General features: G+C 35.0%; 1 protein-coding gene across 1 annotated transcript in view; it reads left to right on the top strand.

Moving 5' to 3' along the window:
* CFAP47 (cilia and flagella associated protein 47) overlaps nt 1-20,462 on the top strand; it is a 419,927-nt gene that overhangs the window by 107,797 nt on the left and 291,668 nt on the right. The window contains exon 26 of the mRNA XM_064483196.1: nt 82-291. Within this exon, the coding sequence (XP_064339266.1) occupies nt 82-291 (210 nt within the window). The remainder of the gene's footprint in view (nt 1-81; nt 292-20,462) is intronic.

Below are 20,462 nucleotides of genomic sequence, written 5' to 3'. Positions count from 1 at the left end.
AAAAAACAGAGAAAAATGCATTTAAATCCAATTGTTTGTGTGTATTTTGAGCTAAATATTTTTTTTTTAAATCTCAAACAGAGATTCAACTTTAAGTGTCCAGATTCCCCCAGCAACGCTTCTTAATGGTGATGAGATTCAGCCTCTTTCTGCGAATTTCCCAAAAGGCCAAGTCATCACAGGCTCTCCCAGTGGAACTAATGCTGCGCTAACATGCCACTTCAGCTTCAAATCATCTAAACCTGTGTCATTTTTCACCCATGTTCTTTTCTGCGATAACAGCGATAACCGGTAAGACATTTAAATGTAGATTCTTTTGTGTCTGACAGTGAAGAATAGTAGGCTTTTATTCTACATTATTACAAAATGTTAAAAAGAGAGACATCTAAAATAATGATTTTGGACATAAGGATTTTCTTTAAGAAGTTCCCAGTGTAATGATGCTTTCATGAGAAACAGTGTAATACCGGCTGCTGACATGTAATCTGGAGCTAGGCTGCCTAGGTTTGAATCCTGGCTCTGTTAACTTTGATGAAGTTATTTAGTCTGAGCCTCTCAGTTCCCTCATCTGTAACATGGGGGTTATAGCAAAATCTAGCTCACCTGTAATTGTGAGAAATTCATTGAGTTAATATTGTTAAGTGTACAAGAACTGGCACAAAGGAAGTAGTAAATGAAAATAAGAAACATCAGCATAAGGAGTTTTGAACCAATAGGACTTTGTTACATATTCCTTAAACAGACTCAAGGAAATTAAAGCACACCTTGGTTAAACCATGTTTCTGGATTTCAGATCTTGTAGGACCAGAAATTCTCCTTTTATATTACACCTTGAGATTGACTCACCAAATTATGAGGTGAATGTGTAGAGCAGTAAAATTTGGTAAAAATGTTTATAGTGTAGAGTGAATTGTATACTGAAAATGAATATGTACTCTGTGTGAAAATTTATTAACTTTGAGTGAGATCATTACTATATAGTATATTTACGGTCAAAGGATTGATTTCTGTGTTAGGAATTAGAAGGACGTGAGTCAGATGATGCTGGAATGTTGCATCCAAGGCAAAGTATGAGCGTATCCAGGATGCAGTTCATGTAGATTTGAGCTCTAGCTTCCGTGTCCCATTTTCATGTATGTTGATGGATCAATTCATCTAAATTACACCTCTCAGACCCCCATTTTTCTCTTTTGATGCTTAAAGTCCCTCTTTTGTTGACATAAAATTTTTTTTTTAAATGGCATTGCTTTAGGCTCCTATCAAGAACTAAACTCCATGTCTCTGTCCTGGGAGGAATTCCGCCTCTTTGTATGTTATTGACCTTGTTCATAGAAGTTTAGCTTTACTTTGCTCTAGTCCACAAATTCACACTTTGCCGAAGGCACTACATAAGGTGTACCTTTGCGCTCACCAGTAAAAATCAATAATAGCTTATCCATGAGCAAAGCTCTCAGACCACATTAACAGGATGAGGAAGGAAATAGTTTCACTAACTGCTGTGCTAACTAGATGGTTTCTTGGATGGTGGTACAGTTGCCTCTAAGAGAGGCAGGAACAGATTTAATTGTTGTGGCATGTTGACGTCTGGTCAGCAAACAGGATGTAAGGAGACCTGAAAACAGTCTCTAGAAGGAGGAGGGTCATCTGTTTGATGATTTTTGTGCCTTTTCTTTTTGTTGTTGTGTGCTTCCTTTCAGCCTTGAGACTTGTTTGCTCTTAACTGGCTTTCCCTACCCTTCTTCCCTGACCCGAAACTCCATTTCAACCCTCAGCAGGTTTGGGATAAAGCAGACCTTTTGGAACTAATTTAAAAACTTTGAAAATCCTAAATGGGCTCCAGTAGGCTTTTCCATGTGCAAGGAAACAAAATCATGAACATTCCCTGAAACCTTAATCCTGGCAAATCCTTTTGCTGATGCTTTGTTAAGTCCTTATAAGGTTCTCTTTTGAACTCTCCAAAGCTGCCTGCCTTTCTCTTGCCAGGCATTCCATCTTTCATCCCATTGAGATAAATGAGGTCTTCCAGCAATAAATTCCCTAGGAGCCTCCCTTTCACCTCAGCCTCTTTGGAATAAATTTGAGTCTCATGATTCTTTTATTACTTTTCATCTTTTAGTGTATATTTATTGTGAGTAATCCTTGTGTACTCTGCCCAAGATATTGGGGAAGCAAAGATGAAATAGGAAGTGGCCTTTCCTTGTTAGAGGTCAATATAATAGGGAAGGTAGACTTTAAACAAGTATTTGGTACCAATAGAGGTAAATAGAGAATGCAACACAAAAGGAGCAACTAATAATGTCCTGGGGTGGTGGGGGTATTGGGGATGGCTGCATAGGTCTTAAATAGACTCTACACTCTAGAATTAGGGAATTGATCAAGAAATATGCTCTGAATAGAATACATTAATGAAGATTCCATGTTTGACATATGATCATGATAGTAATTAGTGTCCACTCACTGAAAACTGAGATATTATTCATTTATTTTTATTGTTCTATTGATGATGTATTGATGAGGCAAAACCCCAAAAATTGTCTCCATAGTTATAGCATAAAAAAAGTGAATGTTTATAGTTTCACTGAGATAGCCTGTGTTAGAACTACCATCAGCAAACAACTCTACAGAAGATATTTACTTAAAAATAAATTTATATACTTATATAACTTTTAGATGTTTTAAATTAATAGTGTTTGCAAAACGCTTCAAATCAATGTATGAAATTGAAACCTAGTATAAAAACAACTGCTAAAGTGCTCTTTTGAAATTGTACATTTCATACATCAATGAAATTTCAAAATGAAAAATACATTCCTTGTAAAAATGAAAATATTTTCTCACAAAAAGGAAGCATGTGCTTACTATTGAAATAAAATTATATCTTATTTTAGAAGTTTATGGTTTTATATGGGATTTTTGTGTCCATTTATAAAGCCACTTAAATGATATTGAGAATGTTTTTCAGAAACTAACCCAACATTGTAAATCAACTATACCTCAATAAAAAAGGGAAAAAAAGATTTTTGAGGGAGTCAAGGAACACAATAGTAAAATACATTTCCTCTCCTTTCTCCTTTTTGAATTAACCTCTATTTTAGATTCACTTGTTATCTTCCTTATGTCCTCATCAATTCCATTTTTTCTTCTTGATTTTCCTTATTTTTACTTTTGGCATATGAGGTAACAAAACAGGAGCGTGTGTGTGTTTTTGAGAGGCAAGGGGAGGGAAAGGGAGATTTATCTGAGTAAAATGGCTTCTTGAGTATCTAGAATATGTTTTGTGTTTTTTTTTTCCTGGACTTAAGATTTTAGTTTTTATATTGCCATTATATTCGGAGGAATTTAGTTTATAATTATATTAAGTACATTTTGAACTTAAAGTTTTAAATAGGCTCTGCTCTCTAGAATTAGGGAATTAATTAAGAAATATCCCCTGAGTGTGGGAGGGGATAAATTAGGAGTTTGGGTTTAACATTGTAATGGAGGAGACAACTGATAAATAATACCACGGTTTAATAAGGAAAGTATATGAGTTTAATGAGATCGAGAATAAGGGATACCTCCATGTATCAGACAGATGAGGCATCTCTGAGGATGTGATCTTTGAGCAGATGGTGATATGAAAATTTAGTTAGAAAATACTTGTAAAATGCTCAGAACAGTCCCTGTGCTAGTATGTTGTAATATCTGAATAAATGTTCTAGACTTGGCATTAGTTTTAAAGTCAGTATTCTAGATTTCAAGAGTGATCTCAGGGCTACTATAGTGATATGAGAGTGATTGGATTTCTACTATTCAGAGAGTAATTGGGTTCACCCTGGGTAAAAGGTAAATCCCCATACAGACAGTTTTGAGCAGAAAGAGAAGGGACAGGGGCAGGAATCCAACTGTCGTGAGGGTGAGAAATTCTTTGGATAATCTCCAAATCATCTATATTATGTTGCAGAATTATGTGTTCTTATGTTTGAAAATGTGTCTTATCTGGGAATTCACACAGATATCAAATGGATTAAGAGGTGCCAGAAAGGTGTAATCCCCTATTTTTCACTGTGGTTTCCACTCCAGATGAAGGACAAGGGAACATTATACCCTGAAGGAACTTGTAATTAGGAGAATGATGTCTTGCTACTTGCTCTTGCTTTATAAGTTCACTGTTACTTTACCTAGACCTTGCAAAGACTGAAAGTTATGGCTTTGGGTGACAAATTTTATAGAAAGCCTAGGATTGCCAAAGATAGTTTAATATTTTCCTATGATTAACCTCATATATAATAAGGTATTTACTTTGATAAAATGAAGAGTAATTTCTACTTCATGTTTCAGGTAACTAGGAGATTAACCTGAGTTAGCAGTGCCTCATTGTTAAAATAGCAAACATTAACTGAGAGTTCATTATTAGGAATGTGGCATGTTAGAACTCTGAGGTTCTTCATGCATTTTTTTAGTCCCCCAAATATTTAACACATATGCATTATACTCAAAACTCGTTATATCTTCCATAGGTTTTTAGTGCCCAAATTTAATTTCAGTAACTTTAGAGTAAAAGAAAACATTTCATCTGTTTTGTAATAGAGGTAACAAGAGTAATTGAAAATTCGAATTTCAGCCGATTAAAAGAAATCTAAATGACTTATATATCAATAGATGTGGTGGGGGTGCTATTCAGATATCAGCTGTTTTCTTCTTCTAGAGCAGTGATTCTTATGGCTGGGTGCTGGAATCACCTGGGGTATTTTAAAAATACACATGATTCAGTGCAACCCAGAGACTATGATAAAATTTGTCTAGAGGGTGACTTTTTTTTTTTAAATTTTAAAAGCTCCCTGCTGAATTCTAATGGGAAGACAAAGCTGAGAATCCTTGCTTAAGGTTCTCCAACTTTACCAACTTTACATTTAACTCACTTGGAGGACTTGTTAAAACAGGTTCCAAGCCCCATCCCCGAGTCCTATCCCCAGAATTCCTGATTTGGTTGACTCTTGGATAGGACCTGAAGATTTGGATGTCTAACAGGTTCCCATTTAGTACTGAGGTTGCTAGTCTGGGGACAGATAATTGAGCTTGTTTGAAAGGCAGAATTTCAGGTCCACTCCAGACCTAAGGAGTCTGTATATATTTTAAAAATATCCCCATGTGATTCATGTACACAGTAAAGTTTGTGAAGCACTGGACCTAAAAAGAATTAATAAAAGAATGCCGTCCAGAAAGATTAAATAGTGGAACAGTTAAACATTTGGCAAGAAATAACACTGCCACTAGAAAATGGTGTTGCTGTGAGACTCTTTAAATACCCTTCGGTCTTTTAGAGTAAGTTTGTTTTAATTTGCTAATACATTATCTACCTTAATCTGTTTAGGAGATCTACATTGTAAGGTATACTCTCAAATTTATAGCAGAGGAAATTGAAGTACTACTACTGTTATTTATCTTTTGGAACCTCATCCAGTTGTAGAGTGAGAGAGCCTAGATTTGTGACCAAGTTCTATTATCTCTATCATACAACTTTACTTCCATTTAACTTTTCAAGCCCTAAGATTTTATTGCTGTAACATGGTCAGTTTAGTAAGAAAACTGAATAAACTTATTTTTCAGTTACGATATGTCATATGGTAGTATATAATTGATTGCTTGAATAGGAAGATTTTGTTTTAATACAAGTTAAACCACCTATTATGTTCTAAGTGAAAGGCCAATTAGAAATGTACAGTAAAAATAGTACAGGGATATTTGGTATAGATGGTTGAACTAAAATCAGAGCTGCGGTTTAGCTGGTACATAGTATATATCCTTTCCAGTGGAAAAAATCTTGAAATATTTCTTGGCGGATTGGTAACCATGCAGTCCTAAGTACTCACACCCTGGGCCTGACCTGCCCTGACAACTCCTTCTGGACCTTGGACCCACTGAAGACCTGGTAACTAAAGGCTAGATACTGTCATTGCCAGAGTTCTAAGGATCCTGTACTATTTTGTTTTGAGTCTGTCTCTTCCTATCAGTAGTGATGCCATTGGCTAGAAATTTGAGGGCGCTCACCTGATCCCTTATTCCTTAGGGGAGCCTCCACAGACATTTCCCCTTTCTGAGCCATTGTGGCTGGACCTGCCTTGGTGGTTCCTATTATGATTGCAAGATACACTTCAACAACAGCTGTCAGGGAATTTTGAAAAAACAAGGTCTACTACTCATAGGTACTGAAGGGTGCACAGCATTCCTAGGGCCACACAGTGAGGTGGGGTTGGGGAGGGTAGAGATGGGGAGCAGGTGAGCACAGGCCTGTGTTCCACCTTTATTGGGGTCTAAGGTGGGGTGCCTAGGGTTTCACAGGTTCACTCTTTATTGGTAAATTTAAAATATAAGTGTGGGAACTAAAGCACAGGAGGGGAAAAATAAGCAGTGAGTCTGGTCAGTTATCTAGGTCAACCAGAGCTTTCTAAAAAGGGGAATTGCATGGGTGGGGCTGCTTGGCTCTTAGTATCTACTGTGTTCCTGCCAGTATGTTTATTTGAAATGGATATCTTTGAAGTAGAGAAGTTGACAATCAAAAGTTTAATGTCAGACACTTACATTACAATCAAACAAGCTCATTGTCAGGCCCTTATACTAGATATTGATATAAACTTCCCTTTTAGATTGTAGGATTCATTGATATTTAGAGATGAATATTTTGAATATCACCCCCTTTTTCATATGAAATATAGTTGTCTCTCCAAATAGCAAAATTAATGTAGTTCTAATGACATCAGGAGCCAGGGGTCCTGTACATTTGCAATTGGCTGGTGTTCAGAAGCTTCAGTGTCCTTAGCTGTAAAGCTTCCACTGAAGTGTCTGCTCTGTGAATTTCTTGGCACACAAACTCCTGGGTAGTGCCTGACTGAGTTGCTCACTCGAAAGAAACCAATACAATTTGTTGTTTTCTCAATCATGAGCAAGATATGGTTTAGCAGAATTCTTGGGCTTTTCTTAAAAATAAGTAATCACAGTCTTGTTCTGTTTTGCAAGTTACTGGTTTTAAGGTACAGGGTTATACATATCTTCTGACGTTAAAACAAATACAATAAGGATTTGGCATATGCAGATGAATTAATGCATTCGTGGGAGCTTAAATGATAAATTATAATTTCTACCTTATTCATTAATATAAATCATTCCTTTCTAACTTTAGAGATGAAGCACACAGTCTTAATTACAAGTATACTGAACATTTTGCTGGTGGAAGAAACATATTTTAAAATGTGCACTTGTTACCAAACTCAGGTTCGACTGCTCACTACTAGAAAGCCAATACTCTAGAGACAAGTGCTGGTTGGAACGGGAAGTTTGCTTTATTCAGGAGGCTCATAACGTGGGGAGAAGGCAGACTTGTATTCTAGAACCAACTCCAGAGGTTCTAGTTAGCTGTGAAAGCTTTTAAAGGGAAAAAGGTGAAGAAATTTCAGTTAATCATCAAGATGGGGACCAGATTCTTAGCCATCTCCCACTGCGTGCAGGCTTCTTGACTCGTGATCTTTCCTTAGATGCTTTCTGTTCATGCAGTTTACTTGTGAGGTTACTGCAGGGGAAGCTGGGGAACAGATCTAGTTATCTGTTAATTATTTATTCTTCATTTCTACTTCATTAAGAAAAAAATCAACGGATTAGGCGAGGCATTGAGTGATCAAAAGGTTTGAAAGATGTGCTTGGGGCCAAGGTTAGTTGAAATACAGCTTTGCTAAAATGACAAGACAGAAGCGCCCCTTGCCGAGAGCTGCTTCCTGGAAAGGGCTCTTTCCTGCAAAGAGCTGCTTACACAGATCTCTTGTTTAAAATTCAAAACATCCAGCTCTTAATTTTATCAACTCTTTATGTATATACGGTAGCATTTTATCAACCTTGTTATGGATTAAAAAACATTTTTGATGCATAATAAAACTAGTTATGCTTACCTTGTTAAAGTAATAGGGCATTGACAGTAACTTAAATTAAAATTATGTAGTTTTAAAAGCATTCAGTACAGTAAAAAGGAAATGAGGGGTAAGGAAAACTGATTCTAATTATTGTTTACTCAGTGCATAATTTGGTTTTTGTGTAGGGTGTCCTTGGCAACTTTGGGTCTGTTTCTAGTATTTTTAAAAGTATTTTATCATGCCTCTCACAGAGACCTTACTGTTTTTGAAATAGTAGCAACCTGCATCACATAAAGGAGACCAGCAGAGAATGAATCAGACCCAGAGGCATGTGGAGCGTTAATGCATTCAGGTTGGCAAGGCCACTTGAGTAACTATAGTGTAAATTAATATCTGCTTTTTATGTGCTTTTCTAGGATATTTGGATATTTAAAATAAGGATGTGATTGGGTAGTTACAAAGATTATTTAAATTAATATTTAAAATAAGTACAGAAAGTGATTCAAGAACCTCTGAGGGACATTACCAGGTAGCTAGAAGCAACTTTGGAGATATTCATAGCTCCTCTTATGGATTCAGAAGAGCAGTGTTTAGGATATGTTCGTCTTTTTGGAGACTCCATTCTTAGCACAAACCTGCTGCCCATTGACAATGGAGCACCTAGAGTTTTAGCATTGTGGCTGCTGAAAGTCAGGTAATGGGAAATCTCAAGGGGATTTCAGTAACCATCTAATAGATCATAACTGAAGACAGTGTTGGAGTGGTGCCTTGAAATATTATCTGTTGTGTTTGGGGAGGGGTCTGGGTTATGCATGATACCATGTCTACCTTTTTTGATGGTGTGAGTGGAAATAGAATGGGCAGTCAGTAGGGGGAGTACAGTTCATAAAGGACTATGCTTTGTTCTGATATAATCATCTATTCCTTACTCTTTGACCTAGCCTTATGGAAGGCAGTTTGTAATGGCACCTTAATTCTTTAAAGAACATTATTTTCATGTAGATCTGTCAAACCAAATCACAGGACTATTGCACAGTCTCTGTTATAAAGTAGGATGTTTGTTTACATTTAACCAAAACAGAAGATACTGGTGTATTATAATAAACTGTCAATGGAAAAATGTTCATAATTATGATTTGTTCATTATTCACTTGTGTGGGGTTTAAGCTTTGTATAGAAATTACAAAAGCCCAAAACTTCCAAGAGAGTATTTACCATATCATCTCAGATTTTTAAAATCATGGTACTTTTAATACCAGGTTGTAGAATAAAAAGTTAACCATAAATGAGGCGATTTCTCTCTTTTCCTCCTTTTTCTTCTCTCCAGCCCCATTCTCTTTGGAGTCAGTAATAGTTGGTTGGAGAGGTGCTGCCCTGCTTCGAGATTTTTCATTTTAGAGGGAGTTCCAGTGTGTTTCCCTTTGTCTTTTCCTTAGTGACTGTGAGCACCTATCTGGTTGCTGGTCTTCACAGAGCCTCTAGAAGTTGGATACAGTTGGCTGCCACTTTGGGACCTCCTAGTAGTCCTCTCTATCTCTCCTTACTCAGTCCCAGTCTGGCTGCCCAGTTCCTCACCTGTTTTTAATATGAATTGGTTAATCAAGAAACTATTTTAACAAGATTATAATATTTGATTGCTACATTTGCCTTATGCATAGAAAATTATGCATTTAAATAACAAACGGGAACACATGCTCATTATAACAATTCACAAGTTTACAAAAGTTTAAAAAGTACCATTGATCCCTAACTTCTCCAGCTTTCAGTTTTACACATGATCACATCATGTATTAAAAATATGATGTCTTTTCTTTATTACCTTTGGCTTTACAAATAAATGCAACCCTATCTCTGTGTGTATACATAAATATATATATGGATTATTTTAAGATAATATTGTGCCTATTAATGTATGGCTTTTCCCCCCACATATGGGACCCAGTAGAATGGAGTGGGAAGGCAGACTGGGGCATGTGGGTCAGCTCTGTCATTTTAACACCTGGCTTCTGAGGTGGCTTCCTGCTGTGGTCATTTCTAGGCTAATGTAATAGAATGCAGAGAAGGTAGGACACGAGTTTGTAAGGAGATGGACCGGAACAAGCATCATCACTTTTGCTAATATGTCATTGACCCAGGCTTAGTCCCATGGGCACATGTTGGTGTGTACCTGTGTCGCTGTGTGTCCTGCTGACACTTGAGAAGGGGATTCTGTTTCTCTGAAGAAGAGGATGGCCTCTGAGTGATGCAGACTCTACCCCAAATAGTAGCGGCTCTTTCTTTTTTTCAGTATTTTGAATATTTTGTTAAATTTTAGATTTTTTTTTATGTTTTATAAACCCTTATTAGTGTTCGAATTGCATTTCCTACAGTCAGGCCTATCAGGCAAACTGCAGACTTGGTCTCTTCAACAGAAGTTCCATGACACCCCCCGGGCTCTGACACTGGCACCCAGTCTGCACCAACAGGCTTGGTGGTGGTTGTTTTAGGAGGGTCTGTGTGGAAGAGGGTGGCAGGACTGCATGTCACCCCAACTTTCCTGAATTTTCGTTTTGCTGCTCAGATATGTTCATCTTTTTCTGTTTGTGGTGAATCCTTGAATCTGTTTTTAAACATATCCTGACTTCTAGGCTTGTCCATTCTGCATTTCAAATTCCTTCAAACAAGTATACTGGTATAACTGTATCCTGATCTACTATGAATAAAAAGAGGTTTGTTCACATACTTCATGGTATGGTGTTTGGACTTTTTCTCTATTGAGCTGAAGGTTGCTTCCTGCTGTCTTTGATGGCTGACTCTAATCTTAGTTTGGGGATAATGTGGGGAGATATTTGTGCTAACCTTCCCAATTCTTAACTGCCAGCATTGACTCCACATTTGCAAGGAAATTTCCAGTCTATTTGAAATTTCTACTCAGTGGAAGTGATAATTCTATAATGATAACTTTCAACCACCCCAGCAGTATCAATTTGAGGGCATTTGGTTTACAAGTTGCTTTTTTGATTCATTGTTTAGCTTGTTTTGAAAGGTCTTTTTTTTCCTTCTAAAACAATACAGATCAAACTATGTGAAACTAATTTATGCATTTTAGCAAATCATTGTGAAGTAAACCTCGTATTTACAATTCTGGTCAGAAAATAGAATATCACTGATGGCCCCGAGATCTCTTGTATATGTGTCTTTCCCAGTCACAACTTGGTTTAGATTCTGTAGTCATTAGTTTTCTGTAACTATTGCCATCTGTAATTTGGGGTTTTTCATGTTAGATAGCTGATCTTCAAACTTAGGCTTTTTATGCTTACAGAGGGTGTTATTAGAAGAATTCATTTACTTCCTTCAAGTTAAAAAGAAAGGACAGAATATGATACAACTAATTGAAATTTTTTTCTCTTTACAAATATCCAAATTAATATTCAACATAAAGCTAATGATATTACTTCTACTCCTCATTTTATTACTTTTATTAAATGTATTGAACTATCTTAATATCCTTAATTTTATGTAATTTGACTACTTAAATTTCTTTGATCTTTACCTATAGCCTGAACATTTTCAGTGTTCCAACCAATAGAAACTAATATAAAAAAAATGCTTTAGTCATTGTGTTTCAGAATTTCTGCAGACTGCTTAAAATTTATCATTTAAATGCTTGAATTTTATTTAAAGGTGAATGTCATTATAGTGAATCTCGGAGTATGTAGTCATGCCCTTATTTTCAAAGTAAAAGTGTTGTCTACTTGCATTCAGTTGGTTCCCACTTGATAAAACCATAACTTTAAAAACCATACTGTACACCTTGGTCATTAGGTATTCAAATAATAGTTATTGCAGGAGATGAGTGATATGTGATATATATAATGAGTTCATACTAATGAATAAAAGTTGAGCATGGGGAAAATTGACTAAGAAGTGCATTGCACATTTATTGTCAATAGAATTCCAACAAGAACCTCAAGATTCTATGCTCTCCAAAGGGGCTTCATGGATTTAGGAGGGATATAAAGTTCTTAACTGGCCATTGTGTCTCTCCTTGATTAAATAGGACTGCTTAAATGATATATTGACCTATGTGTATCTCCTCTGTTATAAAACACACCAAGAGTTTTAGGTGAGCAATTTTTACAGCTTGCTGTGCCAGATGATCATCTCACCTGTTAGATTTTTCTGATAGAAATCAAGATTGAGATGCATTGATGAAAATGGGAAGAGAGGGGACTGCACCTCCTACTGCCCCTTTAAGGTAGAATTTGCTGCCTAACCATATAGAATGAGGTCAGCCACCTACTTCCATTTGTCAGCTCCTACAAGATCTTCTTAACTGCAGGGTATCACTTAGTCTGAAGTTATACATCACCAGGCAAGCCAGCATCCACTGACTGGGTGAGGCAGGTTTAAAGGGCTGGACATTTCAGCCTAAACCTAGAAACTCTGAAGGGCAATCCAGAGCTCTCTGCCCAATTGGCTAAGGCCCCGTTGGATCTGCATAGCTGTTCTACATCATCCTGTTCTCCACATCCTTCAATCCTGCCCCTTCTTCCTGCTCTGTTCTCTTCCCACTTCCTCCCCCTTCCTTATATAGATGTTGATCCTAATAAACCTCTTAAACCCAAGCTTCTTCCAGCAAACCCAACTGTAATAATTAGAGATTGGATATTATGCTTGTGGGGTCCTGATGATGGCTATGAAGTAGTCTTTTCTTTTAGTTCATATGGATCTTGAAGATATCTATCACTCTGTCCATCCATCCATCTATCCATCCATCTGCTGATGTATGCAGTCAAAACTTCCAGGTATTCTTTATGTGCTGTGTGCTGGTCTTTGCCTTTATGGAGCTTTAGTTAGATGAAAGCGATAAGATATTCATGTGTTAGGTGACTATGAAAACACAAAGGCCAGAATTAAGAAGACCAGTAAATAAGCTCTTCCAGATTGATTCTGTGAAGAGGTGCAGAACCGTAGTGTTTGTAGTTACAATGGAAGAAGAAAATGATGACTGGAAAAGAAAAAGTGATTTTGATTGAATAAATATAGGGACATGGCAACTGATGGCAATGTCAGACTTCAGCAAAGCTTTGAAATGAAAGAGAATTAAAAATCAGCATATATGAGTGTAAGTTAGGTGCTCCACCTTCACTAATCTATCTTTGTAGCTGGCTGTACTTTGTTTTGTGTAATTGAATATTTTTTTAACTTTTATTTGTAAACAAAATATCCTATATCTTACTAATCTCCCAAATATAGCCCTTGTGGTTGTTAATAAAACTCCAAACCTTATCAATTTATTGAAACAGCCATGCAAATTTATTATGTTTTATACTCTCTTTGATGTCTCTCTTTCCTCCCACTCTCACACTTTTTTGTTCTCTTGACAGCTGTTTACTTTAGGGTTATTATATTTTAAGGATTTTGTTTTCTAATTTTCAAATCCAGTAGGAGATATTTGCCCTATGATCTTAATAACCTACTCCCTGTGACTGTGAGAGTTAGTCTCCAACTGCTTGTAGCCGGCATGTCAGTGTTTATAGATACTGGAAATTGATCTTTTCCAGGGTTTTGATGAACCACTTCTCTATTGCCAAGAGTCGTCAGCTGATACCACCCTCTGCTGCGTAGTCTGGCATTGTTTCCACAGGGACTGTCTCCTGGTTTCCCAAGCCCTTGTGGTCATTTCATCATATCCAATTGATTACTAGTAAGCGTTCCTTTGCTTAGGTGCTAATATTTAGCCTCCAAGCTACTAATTTATAATCAACAAATATTCTTCAGCATTGCATTCCTCTAACCAATGAAAATATATGTTTCATGGTGGTATTTTAGGCCTTTGGCCAGATGGTTGGGAAAATTATTTCTCACAAGGAATTCTATTAGAGGAATTTCCATCATGACACAGAGATGACCTCCAATTCTGACCAACTCCGATCTTAGTCTGTGTTATTGTTTATTAAAACCCTTTCCTTAGGATAGATTAATTTCAGATGTTTCAAATCATAAATATCCCTTCTTTTCTGTTAGGTTCATTTAAAAAATTTATATATTCCTGAAATCTTCTAAGAGATAAAATGAAAATAGCCTAAAAGTTACCTACTCTGTGTTTTAGCTAGATCATGGCTGTTTTCTAGAGCAAAGTGCATGACAGTATTCTTGGAATGAATTAATACAAATGAGCTTGTTTTATATAACTTTATGGTGTCATGGAGGAAGTTATAGTGTTTGTTCCATCGGGTTGTGGATGTTGACCTCTATAATGTATCTAATAGCTAGAGTTTCAGCTCTGAGTTTTTTTGGAATTAACCATTAAGTATACAGGGATGCAAGCAGCAGAACAGCTAATGTTTCACCCAACTTAGAAATAATTTTTCGTTCAGCTTTATTAGGCATTGTTGCATTAATTGCATTATAGGGCAAGCCACCATATTTAGCAGTTCTACTTTTGAGGGGTTGTATTCCTGGGTTAAAATAATCTGTATTTATTTCTGATTAAAGTTAAAATTTTTCCTGTGTATTTTTGGAATGTGATAAATTTACATATCTTTGTGAAAACAGAAATAAGCACATAGTTTATACATTAATAGTATATATATCTATTTACAATACAAATATGTCCATATGTAAATATATATATTTAATTTTTCCAAACATGACCTTATTTCAGCAGGGGTAAGTTTTGGCTTTTGCCACATTTCTTTCTTGGAAACTTCATTTTAAAACTGTGTTAACAACTATAGTGTTTTCCCATAAAAACCCTGAATTAAAAATAAAGCATATTAATATATATTAATCAAAGTTAATGATTTTAAATTGTGAAAATAGGCCCTAAAGAGAGATTTTAAGATTTCAAATTTGATTCGTATCAGTTACAGGGTTATGTCCAGATTATTGGACAGACTAAAAATGAGATGATTCTTGTAAAAAGAACTGATATATATTTCAAATATTGCTAAATGGACATAAATTTCTAGACTTGATGAATATCTATGGAGCTCTTATGTGTCTAAAGAATTCTCTGCCCTTACCTTATTCTACTGTGATACAAATCAATAGAATATATTCATATGTAAAGCTTACTTCCATGGATTTATGCACATATTGATCAAACCTGCAATCTCTTTGATCAAACCTGCAGTCACTAAATTGGTTAATAGCACATATTTGCCAAAATTATTAATATTCATAAATAACAGCATCTTGATGAACTGCAGATAATATATTGTGGTTTATTGCCATGCCCAGAAGAGCAGCTATAATTTTCCACCTTTTCCCTCCACTCACAAAAAGATACTGAAAAGCAAGTAAGTGAGAATTACATTATCACTGGGAATCTTTTCAGTTTGTTTTGACCTATTAAAAATAAATAAACCAAAACTCTATGTAATTTTATCACTGATGAACAAGATGACAAATGATGTCTTCACTTGTGATAGATTTTTCTGTCTGGCAACATCATGGATGACCTAGACTGTTATAAATGTATATTATATTACCAGATTAAGACCAATTGACCTAACATAAAAGTGTTAGCTATAGTAAGCATTAGATATTTAAATAAACATATCAGCCCTGTTTTGTGTGTAAGTTTAGTTACATGTAAATTATTTTGCTAGCAGTTATTGAATTGAGTAACATTGTAAGTAAGTATGGGTAAGCTACTTTGGGAAAGTTGTTCAAGGATGTTTCTTTTGTGTCATAAATTCTTCTAAAGCAAGTACTATCATCCAAAGTCATTTCATTATTTGTCTTTATTTAAATACTGTATGGATAGCAGTAAGACTTGTTTTTGATGATGATGTTGGTGGTAGTAGGTTTTAAAATGAAAAGAATTTTCAAAGAGCTGACCCAGATCTTTTCTTCTCCTTCTATTTCTCACTTTATTCAGTCCTATAAATAGGAATCAAAGAGCTGACCCAGATCTTTTCTTCTCCTTCTATTTCTCACTTTATTCAGTCCTATAAATAGGAATCTTAAGCAGTGTTAGCTATAAACTCTTTTTTAACCCTTTATAGCCATTGCCAGTCTTCCCAAAATGTAATTCTGTAATTTTCTAGCTGCCTTGTGGCAAAAGATTTGGACAGACAGCCAGATTAAACTAAAGAGACGTGCTTCCAAAAACCACACCATGCAACCCTGCCCCTTCTTCTTGCTCTGTCTCCCTTTGAATTAAAACCATGTTAACTAGGGCTGCCTTTAGAATGTAAGATATGCCTATATATAGTACAGATAGGAGCAGATCCTTAGTTACGATGAAAAAGATATAAATAATGTCATAATATTTCTCATGGTATTTGACATATTGTTGACAGACCATCACAGTACTTCATATACCATTGGAAAGTGATCAAATACTATAATTAGCAGGCCATTTATCACAGAGATTTAACATAGAGCTTCAATGTTTCATTTCTAAAGTGATTTGGGATGACAAGCATAAGAGTCTCTTATCTTCACTATTGATGGGGAAAGAATTAGAGATGTATAATTAGAGTATTAATTATTCACCAGCTAATGACCAGAGAGATGAATAATGAGACTTTCCACATCTTACTTAATGAATTATATGTTGTCACCATGCCATTCAATATCAAAATTATGATTTGCAAAAAGATAATTTGTGTTTTATTGGTTATTCTCTGTAGTAAGCATAAACATTCTTATTTGACTTCTTTTTCTCATTTATAGATTTTTTTAGTTGGTTTTACCTTCTCTTGCTTCTAATGGCTTTCTTTGTAGAATCCAGTAACGTGGAGAATAATCAAATAGGCTTAAAACAGTAATGGCTGATTTAGTATGGAGAAAGGTATACAGTGTTTGTGTGTGTGTGTGTGTGTGTTTGTCTGTGTGTACATGTGCTCATGCACTTAGAGTGAGGGAGGCAGATATATTAGGCCAATTTTATGAAGTTGAGTATCATAGATTAAAAATTATGAATAGTAGCAATTTCATTTCATTCAGTATAATATTTAAAGATATTTTTATGATACCTACAGATTTAGTAGAGATGAGACAATGCCAGTGACACTATAGGAATATCTTGTTTTTAAAATTGTAGCATCCAGAGGCGTCTTTTTGTAGTAACAAAAAATAAAGACAAATCTAAAATAGCATCATGAGAATATTAAAATAAAAGTGAATGAGAGTTATTTTCTGACCCTAAAACTTAAGTCATTTTTGTTTTATTGAAAAAAAATCAATCAATCAAAATTCTGGAACTTTATCACTATACTGCCGTGTATTTATTTTCTTATCTTCTCTTAATTGATTTTTAAAAACACTTGCATAAAACAATATCTATAAAGTTGTATAGTTGAGCTAATAGCCTACAGAGACATTTTGTAAATAACATTGCAAAGCAGGGCAATAGAAATGAAACGATACTGGAATAAGGAAATGACACTGTATAGTAAATTGAATCCACAGGAAGAAAAGATGAGAACCAAAAATGATAATGAAATCTAATATAAAAAGTATATAAATAGATTTTTCCTTTCTTCTCTTAACATCTTCAGAAGACATAAGATTATATAAAACAATAATTATAACACTAGATCATTGTGTTTGTAACACATAAAGATGTAATTCTTTATGACAGTAAAAAAAAATGGGCTACATTGGAGCAACATTTCATAACATATTGGAATTGAGTTAGTATAAATCTGGAGTAGATGCCAAGTTAACATGCATATTATAATCCTTAGAACAACCAATAAGAAAATAACTTAAAAATGCAGCTGAAAATCATGGAGGAATTAACATGGTATACCAGGAAGAGTCCACTTAATACAGAATAAGGTGATGAAGAAGAGCAAAAGAAAACATGTGAAGCATACAGAAGACAGAACAGCAGATATAAATCCAAATATATCAATAGTAATAATTTGAATGGATTAAACAATCTAATCAAAGAGCAGGAATTGTCAGCTTGCTTGGAAAAAAATGCTATTATATGCTGTTTACAAAACATACACTTTAGATTCAAAGATATGATTGAAATTAAAAGGATGGAAAAAGTTATACCATGTAGTTAGCAACTATAAGAGAAGTCGAATGGCATTACTAATACTAGTAAAAAGAGACTTTAAAACAAAAAAGGTGCCTAAAGAAAAAGATGGATATTTTGTAATGATAAAATTGTCAATCCATCAGGACTGTATAAAAATTATAAACAAATATGCACCTAACATACAGTCCAAAAAATCTATGGAGCAAAAATGACAGATTTGAAAGGAGAAATAGATAATTTAAAAGTAATAGTTGGAAACTTCAATACCTCAATATCCATAATGGAGACAATATCTAGAGAGAAAATCTACAGGGGTATAGAAAACTTGAAAAACACTATCAACTAAGCAGTCTTAATAAACATCTATAGAACAAACCACCTAACAGTAGCAGAAAGCACATTTTATTTCAAGTGCACATGGATCATTCTCTAGGACAGATTATATGGTAGGCTATAAAACAAGTCTCAATATTTTTAAACATGATTGAAATCATACAAAATATGGACACCAACACAATGAAGTGAAATTAAAAGTTCACAGCAGAATTTGGGAATTTCACAAATGTGTGGAAATTAAACTACATACTCCTAAATAACCCATGGGTCAAAGATTAAATCATAAGGTAAATTAGGAAGTATTTTGAGATAAGGGAAAATGAAAACACACAATTTCAGAATTTATAGAATGCAGCTAAAGCAGTGCTTAGAGAGAAATTTATAGATTTAAAAACCTGTGTTCAACAAGATGAATGATTTTGCATCAGTAGCCTAGCTTTCCATGTTACAAAACTGGAAGAAACTAGAAAAAGAGGAGCAAATTAAATGCAAATAAAGAAGAAAGAAGGGAATAATTAGTCTGTATGTCAATAGATTAAATAATTTAGATGAAACTGGCAATTTTCTAAAAAGACATAAACTATCAAAACTCAAGAAGAAATAGAAAATAATGAACATTTTTATAACAAGTAAAAAGGTTGAATAATTATTTAAAAATTTTTCCACAGTGAAAAGTCCACTCCCAGAGGATTTCATTGTTGAATTGTACTAAACATTAAAAAAAATCAAGACTAATCTTTCAAAAACTCTGTCTCGCACTGTGCTTTTCACTTTTGAGACCTGGCTCAGTAGTTGCCAACCTTGAGAGCCACTGACATAGCTGCTTGGAGGAGCCCTTCCAGAAGGCTTTATACAACCCAAACACATGGTATATACTTTATATGCATTAGGTGAAAGGTTGATGAGGTTCCATGATTGTTCACATTTTTTCCATAGATTACTTATTACTTGCTTTTAATTGTGAATAATAGTTACTAATTATTTCATGTCCAGAATAAGCAAATCTATTGAGACAGAAGGTCAAAGCATGACTTCTAGGGGCTAAGGGGAGAGGCCAATGGGGAATGAATGCTAATGTATTTGGGTTTTATTTACAGCTTATGAAAATACCTTAAAATTAGGTAGTGGTGATATTCCATAACTCTGTAGATATATTAAAAACTACCAAATTGTACATCTTTAAAAGATGGATTTTATGATATGTAAATTGTATTTTTAAATGCTGCTATAAAATTGAAGACATCTGATGGACACCACCATCCTAAATGGCCAAGCTCAGCATCACAAATAATGAGGAACAGTAACCTGCTATGTTTCCTAATGCAGTTAAATAGCAGCTGTGCCACCATGAACAAGATTTTCTTGCCAGGAATGTTTAAACCTTATCCAGTCATGAGGGGACAATCAGAGCAATTCAGACAACTAACTAGCCTTGACTCTTAAAATATGTCAGTGCTATGAAGGATCAAACAAGACTAGGGGATTGCCCTCAACTAAAGGAGACTGTATTCAGTGGGTGATCCCAGTTTGGACCCTGGCATTATTGGGACTCCTGAATATGGGCTATAAATTAGATCATATTCTTGTACTAATGTTAAATTTGATGCTAGTGACAAAAGAATTATGATTATGTGGAAGAATGTTCTTGTTCTCAGGGAATACATGCCAAATACTGAGGTACACACGCTTTTCCAGAAAATAAATTGCAAGTGAAAGGGGAAAGAGAAATAAATGTGGCAAAATGGTAATTGATGAAGTAGATGAAGGGTACATATGTGTTTATTAGTCTTTCAGTTCTTCTGTGAGTTTGGAAAATTTTAAAGTTGGGGACAGAGGAGAGAAATCATTAATGAGAAATGTTGGGTGAGCCCGAAATAACAAAAGATAAAAATAAACTGTGCACTTCATACATGACTTTCCATACATTATGGTATTTACTGTTTGACTAATCATGCTAAGTTGTCAGTAGTTTGTGTATAAAAATTATATCTGAAAGAGTGGCCAGAAGTGTTTTATTTTCTTAATCCCATTTTGCATTGTCCCTGAAGGTACAGCAGTACCTTTTGTTTCTGTGCACAACTTCAAAATTTCCACCTCTAGGAGAATTTTTATGCATCCAACAGGAGAACTTATTTACATCAGTTTTGTAAATGCTGGTTATGGTTTACTTAGAAGAGCATCTGAAGTCAAATTTTTCTTCCTGAGGGCCCAGGAGAGTATTTATAGCTTTAGCCAGTTTTTAATGGGAACTTATG

Source organism: Camelus dromedarius, chromosome X (assembly GCF_036321535.1).
Source record: "Camelus dromedarius isolate mCamDro1 chromosome X, mCamDro1.pat, whole genome shotgun sequence".
NCBI lineage: Eukaryota > Metazoa > Chordata > Mammalia > Artiodactyla > Camelidae > Camelus > Camelus dromedarius.
Note: the sequence above shows the minus strand (reverse complement) of the source record. Positions and strands in the feature narration are given on the sequence as shown.